Source organism: Zophobas morio, unplaced genomic scaffold (genome assembly GCF_036711695.1).
Source record: "Zophobas morio isolate AGI-343-1 ecotype UQ-CSIRO unplaced genomic scaffold, CSIRO_AGI_Zmor_V1 ptg000054l, whole genome shotgun sequence".
In the NCBI taxonomy this organism is placed as follows: domain Eukaryota; kingdom Metazoa; phylum Arthropoda; class Insecta; order Coleoptera; family Tenebrionidae; genus Zophobas; species Zophobas morio.
In genome coordinates this window covers 1,395,627-1,412,946 of record NW_026972159.1, presented here as the reverse complement: position 1 = coordinate 1,412,946, position 17,320 = coordinate 1,395,627, and the positions used below count along the sequence as shown (strand labels likewise).

Genomic DNA, 17,320 nt, shown 5'->3' with positions numbered 1-17,320 from the left:
AAATTAATAAAAACAGCCAAAATGGGAACAAAAAATGGATAAAAAGGCACAATGAAAGGACAACAAAAAAGTGACGAAATCGTAGAAAGATTAAAAATGACAAAAGGCGAAAGGAAAATGAGGCAAAGAAACGGATGAAAGATAATATCAAAAAAGTAACAAAAACACAAGTGACGAAAAAGGTGAAAAAAGATGACAAAAAAAGAAAAAAAAAAAATCGAAGGAATAAGGTAAAAAAAAATCACATAAAGTGCCAAAAAGAAGTGCTATAAAAAAGAAGTAAAAATAAAGGTGACAAAATTGGACAAAAGGAGGTTGAAAAAACAAAAGGGAACAAAAAACGCGCAAAAAGCGACAAAAAAACACGACAAACAATAGAAAAATGCCAAAAAATTAAGAAAAAAATCCAAAAATGGGAACAAAAAAGCCACGAGGTGAGGAAAAAGTGACGAAATCGCAGAAACAATAAAAAAGACAAAAGGTGAAAGGAAAGTGAGCCAAAGAAACGGATGAAAGAAAACATCAAAAAAGTAATAAAAACAGAAGTGACAAAAATGGTGAAACAAAAGATGAAAAAAAAGGGAAATAAGAAGGCGGAGGAATAAGGCGAAGGAATAAGGTAAAAAAAAGGAAGGTGACAAAATTGGGCAAAAGGAAAGGTTGAAAAAAAAAACAAAAAAAGGACAGAAAACAATAAAAAAAGGAATTAAAAAAAAGTGAGATAAAAGGTGAAAAAAACTCCAAAAAATTCATAAGAAAGACCAAAATGGGAACAAAAAACGCACAAAAAAGCCACAATGAAAGGACGACAAAAAACTGATGAAATCGCAGATAGAAAGAACAAAAATGAGAAAAGCCGAAGGGAAAATGAGCCAAAGAAACGGATGAAAAACAACAACAAAAAAGTGAGAAAAATAGAAGTGACAAACAAGGTGAAAGAAAAGATGACAAAAAAGGGAAACACAAAGGCGGAGGAATAAGGTAAAAAATGGGAAAAAATGCCACATAAAGTGCTAAAAAGAAGGCGCTAAAAAAGCAGTAAAAATAAAGGTGACAAAATGGGACAAAAGGGAAAGGTTGAAAAAAAAACAAAAAAAGGGCCATAGACGAAAAGGGAACAAAAAATCACCAAAAACGCGCCAAAAAATAAAAAAGGAACAAAAAAGGAATAAAAGAAAAGTGACATAAACGGTCAAAAAATTAAGAAGGAAGCCAAAAAAGAGGATAAAAATCCCACAGAAAGCCACAATGCAAGGACGAGACAAAAGTGACGAAATCGCAGAAAGAATAAAAAAGACAAAAATGAAAGAAAACATCAAAAAAGTAACAAAAACAGAAATGAAAACATGACAAATAGGGGAAATAAAAAGGCGGAGAAATAAGGTAAAAAGTGGAAAAAACGCCACAAAAAAGTACCAAAAAAAAAGAAGACGAAATAGGAACAGAACGCGCAAAAAAAAACGACAAACAAACAATAAAAAAGTAACAAAAAAGGAACACAAGAAAAGTGACAAAAAGGTGAAAAAATAATAAAAAAAAGCCATAAAAGGTAACAAAAAACATACAAAAAGTTATAAGGAAAAAATGACAAAAATGTGACAAAATCTCAGAAAGAATAAAAATCACAAAAAGACGAAGGCAAAATAAGCCAAAGAAACGCATGAAAAGAAAAGTCTAAGAAAGTAATCAAAACAGGAGTGAGAAATTTGTGAAATAAAATATGGTAAAAAAGGGAGACAAACGCTTGACGCAAAAGGCCAAAAAAAAGGAAAAACTAAAGAAATAATTAAAAGAGCGATATAAAAACATAAAAAAAGACGAGAAAAAGGCGACAAAAACAAGGTTACAAAAACTATAAAAAAAAAACGAAACAAAAGGCGCAACAAAAACAGGTGAAGGAAAAAAGTGAAAACTGGTAGAAAAAAGCGTGCAAAATGGTAAAAAATAGCTAAAAAATTAAAGAAGCGATTAAAAAAGGAATAAAAACACTACAAAAAACCTAACAAAGAAGACGATGAAAATAGGTGAGAAGTATTTTTAATATTTTTTCGAGAGCGATATAAAATTACATAAAAAGGAAAAGAAAGACAAGAACAAGGTGATAAAATGTATTGAAAGCAAAAGTCGCAAAAAAGGAGGAAACAAAAGGCGGAACAACAAGTGAAGAAAAAAAGTGAAAAATAGCTAAAAAAGGCGGGAAAAGTAGCAAAAAAAAATAAAAAAAAAGGATAAAAAAGGAGGAAAAACGCGACAGAAAACCTGCCGAAAAAGACGATAAAAATGAGGTGAAAAAAAGGTAATAAAAACAAGTGACAAAATCGCAGAGAGAATAAAAATGACGAAAATGCGGAGAGAAAATGAGTCAAAGAAACGGACGAAAGAAAACATCAAAAAGTAACAAAAACAGGAGTGGCAAAAAAGTTGGAACAAAATATCGTAAAAAAGGCACACAAAGGTTTAACTAAAGAGGTCAAAAGATAAGGTGAAAAAAAAAACAAAGGGGGGAAAATGGTAAAAATATGTAATTAAACGAGCGATATAAAAGAGAGACGAGTGAAAAATAGCTAAAAAAAATAAAGCGATTAAAGAAGGAGTAAAAACGCGACAGAAAATCCACCAAAAAGACGATAAAAAATGGTGAGAAAAAAGTAACAAGAACAAGTGACAAAAAAAGGCGAAATAAGAGACTATAAAAAATGGTGATAAAAAGGCTTGAAAACGCGAAGGAAAAAGGTGAAAATAAGCAAAAAAAGAGCTAAAAAACACAAAAAACAGGACTTAAAACGTCGTCAAAGGTTATTAGCCCGTTCAGATTACAAGTAACAGCGGTTAAAAGAAAATGAAATTTGATTTAGTTTTTTCTCAAAAACACTGATAAACATGAAGAACATTTATATGTTCGTCAGAATTGTAAGATGACGGACAAATTTCGATTGAGGATTTACCATGTTTTCAATAACTTAAAAATATTTGCTAGATTCGGTTTTTGCAACTTTAATGTTAAATTGTAAAAGATTGTTATAAAATTTGGATTTTTTTCCCAAAAATCCTGACAGACGGCAGCGAGACAGACGGAAACTGGGGACCTATTTTGTCGTACTCCAGAGGTCATGAAACGTCGACAAAACATAAACGTACTCAGTTGTCCAATTGACTCACGTATTTAACATTTTATGACTATAATTAAATTATCAAGGAGAGTTTACAGCGCAGTGTCACATCGGTAAGGGAAACCTCCAGCACAAAGTGTGTTTCTAAGCCGAACAGAATATGTAATGTATATAAAATCGCAATAGCATTAAGCTACTATGACACGTCGACATTAAATATGTACAGCCACATAGCTCCGCGATGCAACGTGACTTTTCATACGAGAAACTTCAAAATAGGTGGCAAGTTTACGACTTTTCACCTTAGGCGGTTTCATAACACACCACACGTGCTCTTTGAACGGTCGTCGACAGTCTGGTATTTTTTGCAGATTTAAAACCCAAACAAACACACAAATGAACATTCCCGAGACAAGAGAACATCGTCTATGTATTTCGTCGCTCGTTAGCTATATACTTACCTCAGTAAAGATTCCCGGGATCTCCAGTCCCTGTTTCGTATAACCGTCCTCAAACAGCTCGTCGTGAGCAGCAACATGACAAAGCAAACTATGGTTTGGCGATGTTTAGAATAAGAATTCCAGAATATCTGGATACCGTACACTACTAATAGAGTACACCCTAAACTGAAACATCAAAGCAACAATGTAATTATGTAAAGTGACGCCCTGCAACTGTGTACATACCTAGGAATATACAACACTCTTTCAGCCACTACAAATCCTACAGTAACAACCAGATTAGCCGCCGGCAAGAAAGGTAAAACCAGCAGCATGAGTCCAAGAACTACGGGAACGTGCTTCTGGCTCTGGAAAAAAACCAACTAGTGTGAAGTTAACGAACTTACACGTGAAACTAATTATTCCAGACTTTACAAAAATAATAGCTAAAAATGCTCTCGACCGACTAAATTAATATTCACCAAGTTTCCCGGTTTGTTTCTCCTGCGGCTCCGCAAAAAATCGCTATCATAAACATTTAATTCAGGAACGATAAACCTGAAATATGGTAATTGTCGAAGCTCTGATAAAGACATAAATTCCACAGGAGGATTATGGATAAATGTTAGTGTCAAATTCTGAAATCCTCTAAGCTAGTTTCTTTTTACAGCAAGGAACTCGAAATTCAAAATTGGTCCCAGACTTTGTCAGACCCCGTAGGGTTCGTTAATTTATTACGGGATCTTGTGGGGTTATCCAAAGGAGAAAGAAAAGAAGGCAATTGTTCCGCCAGAGCCTAAAAAATCGGCTCTTTTCTCTTAATATTTACATGCTTTGTTATTCGCATCTTTTATTCGTGTTTTAGCCGATTTCAATCTGTGGAAATAAATTCCTGTCATTCCGTTAATACTCGAAGGGAGAGTTCGGAGTAAAGCGACACACGCTGTTATTATTAAAACACAATTAGCTTGATTTCTACTTACTTGCCGCGGAATTGCATTCTAAAGCAAATGAAAAGCAAAATAAGCTAATCCCCGCGGATCGAAATGATAGCTTTCTCAATTTCGTCGAGTGTTAATAAATAAAAACATAAACAGTCTAGACACTTGAGTTTATCACCGTCGTAAAACGTAAAGGATGAGAGACACACATTAGACAGATACGTTTTATGTTAATGTGAAGGCAGCGACTTCTGAAAAGCAAATATTAAAGCAACATTATGATATTATTTGCCTTTCTGTTAGAAAGAAGGATGGGAGCGAGCGGGAGAAGATACATATAAGCATAAGGAAAAATGCTTTTAACATTTTATAGCAATATTTTTATTTCGTGGAATGTAGCGCTGTATACTTAATACTAGCATACGTTATGTAAATGTAAATATTTCCGTTACATTAAACTGATATGAGATGTGCGGTCAATACTTTACCAACATTTTCGGGCCAACGCTTACCCTTTAACGTTGCCTGCGCGAACACGGTCGTTTCTATCACGCATTTACGATTGTCTACCTACTAATCAGACGAATTTTTATACTTTAATGAAAATTTTATTTAAATAAGTTATGAGTCTTGCTTGAAAGGCATGTTCGTAAACACATTTTCGGTGTTTTAACGAATTGAAAAACCTGCAACGGAAAAAAAGCACCAGCGGAAACAAAGCAAACACTTTTATTTTGTTTTTACTGAAAGGATAAATCTGCGTTAACGGAAAGTACATTGTGCGAAGGCATCTCATTTCTGGGTAAAATCTGTTGAATAAAGATTTGATTCATATTGTGTAGCAATGTTAACTTATTGTTGGTTCGTTTTTAAATTAGCTTCCTTTGTTCTTTCCCTCTTGTTACTAAACACATCGACTGACAGATTTATTTCTTTATGTTTCCTCGATGTTTTGTTTAATTCATAACGTAAAAAATCGTCTATTTTCACATGCTAAGAAAAGTCTGTGTTTATTTCTTTATGTTTCCTCGATGTTTTGTTTAATTCATAACGTAAAAAATCGTCTATTTTCATATGTTAAGAAAAGTCTGTGTGTGGAAGGCAAAAACACAACGTTACATTAATCTTGAAACTACAAAATTTTGAAACTAATTTGGCTAATTGAGGGTGAAATAATTCCTTGGTAGGATTAACGTGTACTTAGTTGTTTTGAAGGAGATTATTATTCTGCAATATTTTAGAGGCAAAAACAAATGGCGACGCTTTTGTTCAATTTTTTAATGGTCTAGAATTTTTTTTTTATTCTTCAAAAAACGAGACACCAGGAGTCCCACAGATACTTTCAAATTTTCTTCTTCTTCTTCTTCTTTCAAAGAGTTCTGAAAATTTCTTAGGTTTCAAGTTTCAAGATTCTCTAAAATTATTTCAAACACAAAATATGAGGAGTTTCTTTAAAAAATAGAACACCAAGTATTTTCGAAATTCTTTCAAATTCTTAAAGAATACAATAGAATCCCCAAGATTCTTTCAAAGTTTTCCAAACACAAAGCAGCAAGAGCCGGCGATAGTTCTTGAAATTAAAAAAAAACACACATTAGGGGTCTCTAAAATTTTTTAGTCACGTCAGAGGTCATTCCAATTCCTTCAAAAATAAAACACTTGGATTCCTCAAAACTTTTTAAATTCTTTTAAAAAAGGACAGACAGAGTCTCAAAATTTCTATCAAATTCTTCAAAAAATAAAACACAATTCTCCTAACCCCAAGATTCGTTTAAATTATTCAAAAATACAAAGATTCTTTCAAAGTTTTCCAAACGTAAAACACCTGGAGCCTTCGAGATTTTTAAAATTCTTTTAAAAACAGGGCGAACACAAGAGTGCCGATGATTCTTTGAAACTCTTTCAAAATCAAAACACTAGGGACCCCGAAATTTTTCGAAATTCTTTTAAAAATTTAACACCTCGAGATTCTGGGATAAGTATTTGAATTTTTTTTTAATAAATATGTTATCTACTCTAAGATTCTTTTAAATTCTTAAAAAAGACACTAGAGACGCTAAGACTCTTTCAAAGTTTTCCAAAGACAAAATAGGAAATTGTTTCAAAAATAAAACAGACATTAGGGACCCCTGGGATTTTTAAAAATTCCTTCAAAAATACAGATATATTAAATTTTGTTATAAACAAGACACACACAAGAAGCCTTAATGACTCCTTCAACTCTTTTAATAACAAAATACCCGGATTTTTTAAACAATTTAAAAAATAAAACCCTAGGTGTTCCCGGAATTCTTTTAAATACCTAAAAAACACATTAGCTACTCCAAGAATCTTTTAAATTCTTAAAAAAATTGCTTAGGGGCCTTAAAATTATTTCAAAAGTAAAACACCAGATGTTCTAGAGTTTCTTTCAAATTTTTAAAAAAAGACATTATGGACCTCAAGATCCTCTTCAATTTTTGCAAATCTAAAATACCAGGTGTCCACGATTTTTTTGCAAATTCTTTTAAAAACAAACACCAGGGGCCCCGAAATTTTTGGAAATTCTTTAAAAAATAAAACACAAAATGTTTTTCTTTTAAAGCTATTTCAAATTCTTCCAAATACAAAATACGAAAGGTCCCCAAAATGTTTTGAAATTATTTAAAAAATAAAACACAAGATGTTTTTTTCAAATTTTTAAAAAAAGGCATTAGGCACCTCAAGATCCTTTAAAATTTTTCCAAACTTAAAAGACCAGGTGTCCCCGATTTTTTTTGCAAATTCTTTTAAAAACAAAACACCAGGGGCTCCGAAATTTTTGGTGATTCTTTAAAAAATGTAACACCTGCTGATTTTGAAATTCTTTTCATTTAAAAAAATACTCTAGCTACCCTAAGATTCTTTCAAAGTTTTCCAAAGACAAAATAGAAAATTTTTTCATAAATAAAACAGATACTAGGGGCCTCTAGGATTCTTCGTGATTTTTTCAAAAGTACAACATTTGGCTTCCTCCAGATTTTTTAAATTTTGTTATAAACTCTTCCAATAACAAAACACCCGGAAAATTTTTGAAATTATTTCAAAAATAAGGCACTAGGTGTTCTCGGCATTCTATTAAATTCTAAAAAAGACATTAGCTACCCCAAGATTCTTTTAAATCCTTAAAAAAATACCTTAGGGGCCTTAAAATTATTTAAAATTCTTCCAAATGCAAAATACCAGGGGTTCTCAAAATGTTTTGAAATTCTTTCAAAAATAAAACACCAGATGTTCTAGAGTTTCTTTCAAATCCTTAAAAAAAGACATTCGGGACCTCAAGATTCATTAAAATTTTTCCAAACTTAAACTATCAATTATCCCCGATTTTTTTGCAAATTCTTTCAAAAACAAAATACCAGGGGCCCCGAAATTTTTGGAGTTGCTTTAAAAAAATTAACACCTGGTGATTTTGGGATTCTTTCTTAAAAAAAAAAATACGCGAGCTACTCTAAGATTCTTTTGAATTCTTAAAAAATACACTTGAGGCACTAAGATTCATCCAAAGTTTTCCAAAGACAAAATAGCAAATTCTTTCAAAGATAAAATACAAGACTCCTTCTAGCAAGATTCATTTCAATTCTTAAAAAAAATTGATTAGACACCTTAAGATTCTTTAAAGTTTTTTTAAACATAAAATATCAGGTGTCCACAAATTTTCTGCAAATTATTTCAAAAACAAAAGATCAGGGGCTCCGAAATTTTTGTAAATTCTTTCAAAAATTTAACACTTGGTGATTTTGGGATTCTTTCCTTAAAAAAATACTTTAGCTACTCTAAGACTCTTTTAAATTCTTAAAAAATACACTAGAGGACCTAAGATTCATCCAAAGTTTTCCAAAGACAAAATAGCAAATTCTTTCAAAAATAAAATACAAGACTCCTTCTACCAAGATTCGTTTCAATTCTTAAAAAAAAATTGATTAGGGACCTCAAGATTCTTTAAAATTTTTCCAAACATAAAATATCAGGTGCCCATGAATTTTCTGCAAATTATTTCAAAAACAAAATATCAGGGGCTCCGAAATTTTTGGAAATTTTTTCAAAAATTTAACATCAGGTGATTTTGGGATTCTTTTCAATAAAAACAAATACGCTAGCTACTCTAAGATTCTTTTAAATTCTTAAAAAATACACTAGAGGCCCTACGATTCTTTCAAAGTTTTCCAAAGACAAAATAGCAAATTCATTCAAAAATAAAATACAAGACTCCTTCTACCAAAATTCGTTTCAATTCTTAAAAAAAAATGATTAGAAACCTCAAGATTCTTTAAAGTTTTTCCAAACAGAAAATATCAGGTGTCCACGAATTTTCTGCAAATTATTTCAAAAACAAAATATCAGGGGCTCCGAAATTTTTGGAAATTCTTTCAAAAATTTAACACCTGGTGATTTTGGGAATCTTTTCATTTAAAAAAAATACGCTAGCTACTCTAAGATTCGTTTAAATTCTTAAAAAATACACTAGAGGCCCTAAGATTCATCCAAAGTTTTCCAAAGACAAAATAGCAAATTCTTTCAAAAATAAAATACAAGATTCCTTCTACCAAGATTCATTTCAATTCTTAAAAAAAATTGATTAGGGACCTCAAGATTCTTTAAAGTTTTTCCAAACAAAATATCAGGTGTCCACGAATTTTCTGCCAATTATTTCAAAAACAAAATATCAGGGGCTCCGAAATTTTTGGAAAATCTTTCAAAAATTTAACACCTGGTGATTTTGGGAATCTTTTCATTAAAAAAAAATACGCTAGCTACTCTAAGATTCTTTTATATTCTTAAAAAATACACTAGAGGCCCTAAGATTCATCCAAAGTTTTCCAAAGACAAAATAGCAAATTCTTTCAAAAATAAAATATAAGACTCCTTCTACCAAGATTCGTTTCGATTCTTAAAAAAAAATTATTAGGGACTTCAAGATTCTTTAAAGTTTTTCCAAACATAAAATATCGGGTTTCCACGAATTTTCTGCAAATTATTTCAAAAACAAAATATCAGGGGCTCCGAAATTTTTGGAAATTCTTTCAAAAATTTAACACCTGGTGATTTTGGGATTCTTTTCATTTAAAAAAAATACGCTAGCTACTCTAAGATTCTTTTAAATTTTTAAAAAATACACTAGAGGCCCTAAGATTCATCCAAAGTTTTCCAAAGACAAAATAGCAAATTCTTTCAAAAATAAAATACAAGACTCCTTCTACCAAGATTCGTTTCAATTCTTAAAAAAAAAATGATTAGAAACCTCAAGATTCTTTAAAGTTTTTCCAAACAGAAAATATCAGGTGTCCACGAATTTTCTGCAAATTATTTCAAAAACAAAACATCAGGAGCTCCGAAATTTTTTGGAATTTTTTTTCAAAAATTGAACACCTGGTGATTTTGGGATTCTTTCCTTAAAAAAATACTTTAGCTACTCTAAGGGGCCAATTCCAAGTTGGTGGCGCAAGTCAGTGGAGCAGCGCAACTTTATAATGCTAATTTGGGTATCAAATGCTGGTTGCTAGGGGTGACGGAATAAACAAGCGCAATTTTTCGAGATAAATTGAAATTTTCCATTGAAATTTGCACCATGGAGTTGCGGCACCTCTAGTAGGCAGTGCAAGTTGGCGCAATTTATCTCGAAAAATTGCGCTTGTTTATTCCGTCACCCCTAGCAACCAGCATTTGATACCCAAATTAGCATTATAAAGTTGCGCTGCACCACTGACTTGCGCCACCAACTTGGAATTGACCCCTTAGACTCTTTTAAATTCTTAAAAAATACACTAGAGGACCTAAGATTCATCCAAAGTTTTCCAAAGACAAAATAGCAAATTCTTTCAAAAATAAAATACAAGACTCCTTCTACCAAGATTCGTTTCAATTCTTAAAAAAAAATTGATTAGGGACCTCAAGATTCTTTAAAATTTTTCCAAACATAAAATATCAGGTGCCCATGAATTTTCTGCAAATTATTTCAAAAACAAAATATCAGGGGCTCCGAAATTTTTGGAAAATCTTTCAAAAATTTAACACCTGGTGATTTTGGGATTTTTTCCTAAAAAAAAAAAATACGCGAGCTACTCTAAGATTCTTTTAAATTCTTAAAAAATACACTAGAGGCCCTAAGATTCATCCAAAATTTTCCAAAGACAAAATAGCAAATTCTTTCAAATTCTTTAAAATACAAGACTCCTACCAAGATTCGTTTCAATTCTTAAAAAAAAATGATTAGAAACCTCAAGATTCTTTAAAGTTTTTCCAAACAGAAAATATCAGGTGTCCACGAATTTTCTGCAAATTATTTCAAAAACAAAATATCAGGGGCTCCGAAATTTTTGGAAATTCTTTCAAAAATTTAACACCTGGTGATTTTGGGAATCTTTTCATTAAAAAAAAATACGCTAGCTACTCTAAGATTCTTTTAAATTCTTAAAAAATACACTAGAGGCCCTAAGATTCATCCAAAGTTTTCCAAAGACAAAATAGCAAATTCTTTCAAAAATAAAATATAAGACTCCTTCTACCAAGATTCGTTTCGATTCTTAAAAAAAAATTATTAGGGACTTCAAGATTCTTTAAAGTTTTTCCAAACATAAAATATCGGGTTTCCACGAATTTTCTGCAAATTATTTCAAAAACAAAATATCAGGGGCTCCGAAATTTTTGGAAATTCTTTCAAAAATTTAACACCTGGTGATTTTGGGATTCTTTTCATTTAAAAAAAATACGCTAGCTACTCTAAGATTCTTTTAAATTTTTAAAAAATACACTAGAGGCCCTAAGATTCATCCAAAGTTTTCCAAAGACAAAATAGCAAATTCTTTCAAAAATAAAATACAAGACTCCTTCTACCAAGATTCGTTTCAATTCTTAAAAAAAAAATGATTAGAAACCTCAAGATTCTTTAAAGTTTTTCCAAACAGAAAATATCAGGTGTCCACGAATTTTCTGCAAATTATTTCGAAAACAAAATATCAGGGGCTCCGAAATTTTTGGAAATTCTTTCAAAAATTTAACACCTGGTGATTTTGGGATTCTTTTCATTTAAAAAAATACGCTAGCTACTCTAAGATTCTTTTAAATTCTTAAAAAATACACTAGAGGCCCTAAGATTCATCCAAAGTTTTCCAAAGACAAAATAGCAAATTCTTTCAAAAATAAAATATAAGACTCCTTCTACCAAGATTCGTTTCAATTCTTAAAAAAAATGATTAGAAACCTCAAGATTCTTTAAAGTTTTTCCAAACATAAAATATCAGGTTTCCACGAATTTTCTGCAAATTATTTCAAAAACAAAAGATCAGGGGCTCCGAAATTATTGGATATTCTTTCAAAAATTTAACACCTGGTGATTTTGGGAATCTTTTCATTTAAAAAAAATACGCTAGCTACTCTAAGATTCTTTTAAATTTTTAAAAAATACACTAGAAGCCCTAAGATTCATCCAAAGTTTTCCAAAGACAAAATAGCAAATTCTTTCAAAAATAAAATACAAGACTCCTTCTACTAAGATTCATTTCAATTCTTAAAAAAAAAATTGATTAGGGACGTCAAGATTCTTTAAAGTTTTTCCAAACATAAAATATCAAGGTGTGCACGATTTTTTTGCAAATGCTTTCAAAAACAAAATACCAGGGGCCCCAAAATTTTTGGAGATTCTTTCAAAAACTTAACACTTGGTGATTTTGGGATTTTTTCCTTAAAAAAAAAAAAATACGCGAGCTACTCTAAGATTCTTTAAAATTCTTAAAAAATACACTAGAGGCCCTAAGATTCATCCAAAGTTTTCCAAAGACAAAATAGCAAATTGTTTCAAAAATAAAATACATGACCCCTTCTACGAAGATTCGTTTCGATTTAAAAAAAAAAAAATTATTAGGTACCTCAAGATTCTTTAAAGTTTTTCCAAATATAAAATATCATGTTTCCACGAATTTTCTGCAAATTATTTCAAAAACAAAATATCAGGGGATCCGAAATTTTTGGAAAATCTTTCAAAAATTTAACACCTGGTGATTTTGGGAATCTTTTCATTTAAAAAAAAATACGCAAGCTACACTAAGATTCTTTTAAATTTTTAAAAAATACACTAGAGGCCCTAAGATTCATCCAAAGTTTTCCAAACATAAAATAGTAAATTCTTTCAATATAAAATACAAGATTCCTTCTACCAAGATTCGTTTCAATTCTTAAAAAAAAAAAATGATTAGGGACCTCAAGATTCTTTAAAGTTTTTCCAAACATAAAATATCAGGTTTCCACAAATTTTCTGCAAATTATTTCAAAAACAAAATATCAGGGGATTCAAAATTTTTGGAAATTCTTTCAAAAATTTAACACTTGGTGATTTTGGGATTTTTTCCTAAAAAAAAAAAATACGCGAGCTACTCTAAGATTCTTTTAAATTCTTAAAAAATACACTAGAGGCCCTAAGATTCATCCAAAATTTTCCAAAGACAAAATAGCAAATTCTTTCAAAAATAAAATACAAGACTCCTACCAAGATTCGTTTCAATTCTTAAAAAAAAATGATTAGAAACCTCAAGATTCTTTAAAGTTTTTCCAAACATAAAATATCAGGTGTCCACGAATTTTCTGCAAATTATTTCGAAAACAAAATATCAGGGACTCCGAAATTTTTGGAAATTCCTTAAAAAATTTAACACCTGGTGATTTTGGGAATCTTTTCATTAAAAAAAAATACGCTAGCTACTCTAAGATTCTTTTAAATTCTTAAAAATTAACACCTGGTGATTTTGGGAATCTTTTCATTTAAAAAAAAATACGCTAGCCACTCTAAGATTCTTTTAAATTCTTAAAAAATACACTAGAGGCTCTAAGATTCATCCAAAGTTTTCCAAAGACAAAATAGCAAATTCTTTCAAAAATAAAATACAAGACTGTTTCTACCAAGATTCGTTTCAATTCTTAAAAAAAAATGATTAGAAACCTCAAGATTCTTTAAAAAAGCTTTGAAGATTCTTTCAAACTCTTTCAATAACCAAACACCCGGAACTTTTTTGAAACCATTTCAACAGTAAAACAATGAGAAAAAAATGTAAATTCGAAACTAAAAAAAAATCGAGATTGTTCTTTTCTGCAGTCTCCGCGTTCGCACACAATACTTGTCAATTCCGGCCCAAGTTGAAACATAATTCACAGTCGAGTGTGTGCCTAACGAAGCATGCCTGCCCATCATTCAAATCAGCACATTGTACACCCTGATGCCAAAGTTGTTTCGCCATTATTAAAATCGTCGCAGCTCAGGAAAAGGGATCCCTTTATTTAACTTCCATTCGAATTAAATTGTTTGCTCGTGTATGAACAGATAAGTGTCTGTGACAGTCAATCTCGGTAAAAGACATGTCGTGTCGGTGTCAGACGCCCGAATTCTTTTCGGTCGAACACAAGACGCGGAATGAAAATATCGAACCGAATTTCCAGAGGCGTCAAATCGGGGCGGACCGAATGAATTCGCGTCGAATTTCCGAGAGCTAAGTAGCCGCCGTTTTGATTACCTGTCTTCGCTAAACCAACATTCACTGAGGCTACTAAACCATGTCTTGTTTACCGAATTGCCCCCGGATCTCGTTACTCCTCTAAACGTTAGGTTTCGATATGGAGGAGGTTAATTCGGGCAGAGTTAGCTACTTTAGTGGTGTACTTGTATGTGTACACAGAAACAATCGAATCCTGGAAATCCTGTTTAACTACTGCAGGAACAAAGGAGACCGAGTACATGCAGGAACTTGGAAGGTAAGAGCACATGTTGAAGGTTACCTTTGAAACAAGATTACATGGCTTACCTCGAAGTCTGACAAGCTCCTTATTACCAGCATTAGAACTGCGCCGAAAAAGAAGCATGTCATGAGGTTCCGCGAGTCGGACATTGACGTCACCAGGGGCACCGAACCCATCTGCCAATCGTGGGAAAGGGTCGCCGGGCAGAGCAGCAGCCACCAATTAAAAGCCGCCAAGTAGCAGAAAGTCAACACTCTGAAAAAAAAAGGTGAAAGTTCATTTATTTTGCGATGTTTGTTTTCTAGTGTAAAGTCTAAAAAGTAAAAACCAGTGACGTAAATAGTAAATAACACTCCCGCAGCCTTTTTGACTTGGAATTTTCAATTATTCAGTTTTCAACTTTAAATCTTTCAATTTTTTAATTTTCCATCTTTTGAATTTTTCAATTTTTGATTTGCAATCTTTCAAGTGTTAATTTTAAAAATGTAATAATAATTAGAATTTGAAAAATTTTTCCATTTTTCAATTATTGGATTTTAAAACTTTCATTTATTCGACATTTTAATTTTTAGATTTTTGCTGTTTGAATTTCTCGATATTTAATTTACCAATGTTTCGATTTAACAGTTTTTAGGTTGACCAATTTTTCGATTCGATTCGTTTTTTTGCTTTCCAATTTCCCCATTCATTATTTTTTTCTGATTTTAGTTTATCAATGTTTCAATTTTTCGTTTCTTCAGTTCTTCGATTTTTGATTTTCCACTTTTTCGATTTTGCAATTTTCCCATTTTTTTAGTTATTCAATTTTTAAATTTTCTTTTTTCAATTTTTGTATTTTTCAACTTTTCGAAGCAAAAAAGGACAATTTGCAAAGTTTTCAAAATTGTAAAATTGAAAAATCAAAAACGAAATTAGGAAAAAGTATAAAAGGAAAACATTGGGAAATCTAAAAATTAGAAATCAAGGACTTGAAAAATTAAACAAAACGAAAAATTGAAGAAACGAAAAATTCCTACATTTAATTTTTTTTTATTTCTTCAATTTTACTCTTCCAGTTTTCATTTTCCAAATTTCGGATGTTTCAAAGGTTACAGTTTGCAGTCTTTTGGTTTACAATTTCACGAGTTTTCAATTTTTTGATTTGCGATTTTTCAATTTTTTTGTGTTTCTTCAATTCTTAGATTTTGCCATTTTTCGATTTAAAATTTGTCGAGTTTTACAATTTTACGTTTTTCAATTTTTCGATTCTTTAATTTTCATTTCTACAAATTTTCGATTTGTAATTTTTTGTTTCAGTTTTTAATTTTCTCAATTTTCACAATTTTTCGATTTTTATGTTACAATTTGTTTGTTTTCTCAATTTAATTTTTTTAAATATGATATGATGATATACTACTCTTTATTTCAAAGTATTTTTAGCTATGCCATTATAACCTGGGGCCACAGCAGTCATTTAAAAACCGTTTTTAAATTGCAGCGCCGAGTAGTTCGAATTATTGGAGGTCTATCTTACAGAGCTTGTGTTAAAAATTATTTTAAAGAAAAAAGTATTCTCACCGTGCCCTGTCTTTATATTTTATATGCTTTATTATATGTGAAGTCTAATCTCACCACTTATAATAAACCCACAAATATGTCATTAATCACGAGATCTACCCATAGCATTCACACCGAATTCTATCGTGTAGGTAGAAGTAGAAATGCCATCAATTATTATGGGCCCAAATTATTCAATAAATTACCGAAACGTATTGCTAACTTACCTTTTTCGCAATTTAGCCGTACTATAAGAAATTTTTTATTAAAAAACGCATTTTACTCTCTCGATGAATTTTTAAATTGTAGCGATGTCCTGTGTAGTTTTTACCAGTCGATTTGAATTATCTTGTAAATTGTATAATTTTAAACTCTTTATATTGTAACTTCATCTGACTTGACTTATGTACCCTAATGGTCATTAATAAATACTTACTTACTTACTTACTTACTTACTTACTTACTTAAATTCTTCCTTTTTTAAGTTTTAGATTTTTCAATGTCTCAATTTTTCAATTTTTTGTTTCTTCAGTTTTTGATTTGCAATTTTCTAGTTTTCGTTTTAAATAAGTTTTTAATTTTAAAATTTTCCACTTTTTCAATATTACGATTTTAGAATTTTACAATTTTTCAGTTATTAAACTAATTTAATTTTAATAACCCTTCGTGGTTGATGTGACAATAAACATTTACTTAAAAAAAAAAACTAATTTATTCGATTTTTCAAATTTTCTATTTTTTTAAATTGCCCGATATTAATTTATCGATGTTTCGATTTTACAGTTTTTAGGTTGACAAATTTTTCGATTTAATTCGTTTTTTTGCTTTCCAATTTCCCGATTCATTATTTTTTTCCGATTTTTAAGTTTCTCGATTTTACTTTATCAATGTTTCAATTTTTCGTTTCTTCAGTTCTTCGAATTTTGATTTTCCACTTTTTCGATTTTGCAATTTTCCCATTTTTTTAGTTATTCAATTTTTAAATTTTCATTTTTTCAATTTTTGTATTTTTCAACTTTTCGAAATAAAAAAAGGACAATTTGCAAAGTTTTCAAAATTGTAAAATCGAAAAATCAAAAATGAAATTAGGAAAAGGTATAAAAGGAAAACATTGGGAAATCTAAAAATTGGAAATCAAGGACTTGAAAAATTATACAAAACGAAAAATTGAGGAAACGAAAAATTCCTACATTTAATTTTTTTATTTCTTCAATTTTACTCTTCCAGTTTTCATTATAAAACTGGCAATTTTTCGATTTTCCAAATTTTGGATGTTTCAAAGTTTACAGTTTGCAGTCTTTTGGTTTACAATTTCACGAGTTTTCAATTTTTCGATTTGCGATTTTAAAATTTTTTTTTGTTTCTTCAATTCTTAGATTTTGCCATTTTTCGATTTAAAATTTGTCGAGTTTTACAATTTTTCGTTTTTCAATTTTTCGATTTGTAATTTTTTGTTTCAGTTTTTAATTTTCTCTATTTTCACAATTTTTCGATTTTTATGTTATAATTTGTTTGTTTTTTGAATTTAATTTTTTTAAATTATTCCTTTTTT

At 30.5% G+C, this 17,320-nt stretch overlaps 1 protein-coding gene across 5 annotated transcripts in view; it reads right to left on the bottom strand.

The window, feature by feature from the left end:
• The window catches only part of LOC135142820 (protein O-mannosyl-transferase TMTC1-like), a 489,367-nt gene that overhangs the window by 10,682 nt on the left and 461,365 nt on the right, over window positions 1-17,320 (bottom strand). For all 5 annotated transcript variants that reach the window (XM_064074588.1, XM_064074587.1, XM_064074589.1 and 2 more), the window contains 3 exons: window positions 14,298-14,487; window positions 3,797-3,918; window positions 3,572-3,736 (listed from right to left, as the gene is read on the bottom strand). In XM_064074588.1, the coding sequence (XP_063930658.1) occupies window positions 3,572-3,736; window positions 3,797-3,918; window positions 14,298-14,487 (477 nt within the window). The remainder of the gene's footprint in view (window positions 1-3,571; window positions 3,737-3,796; window positions 3,919-14,297; window positions 14,488-17,320) is intronic.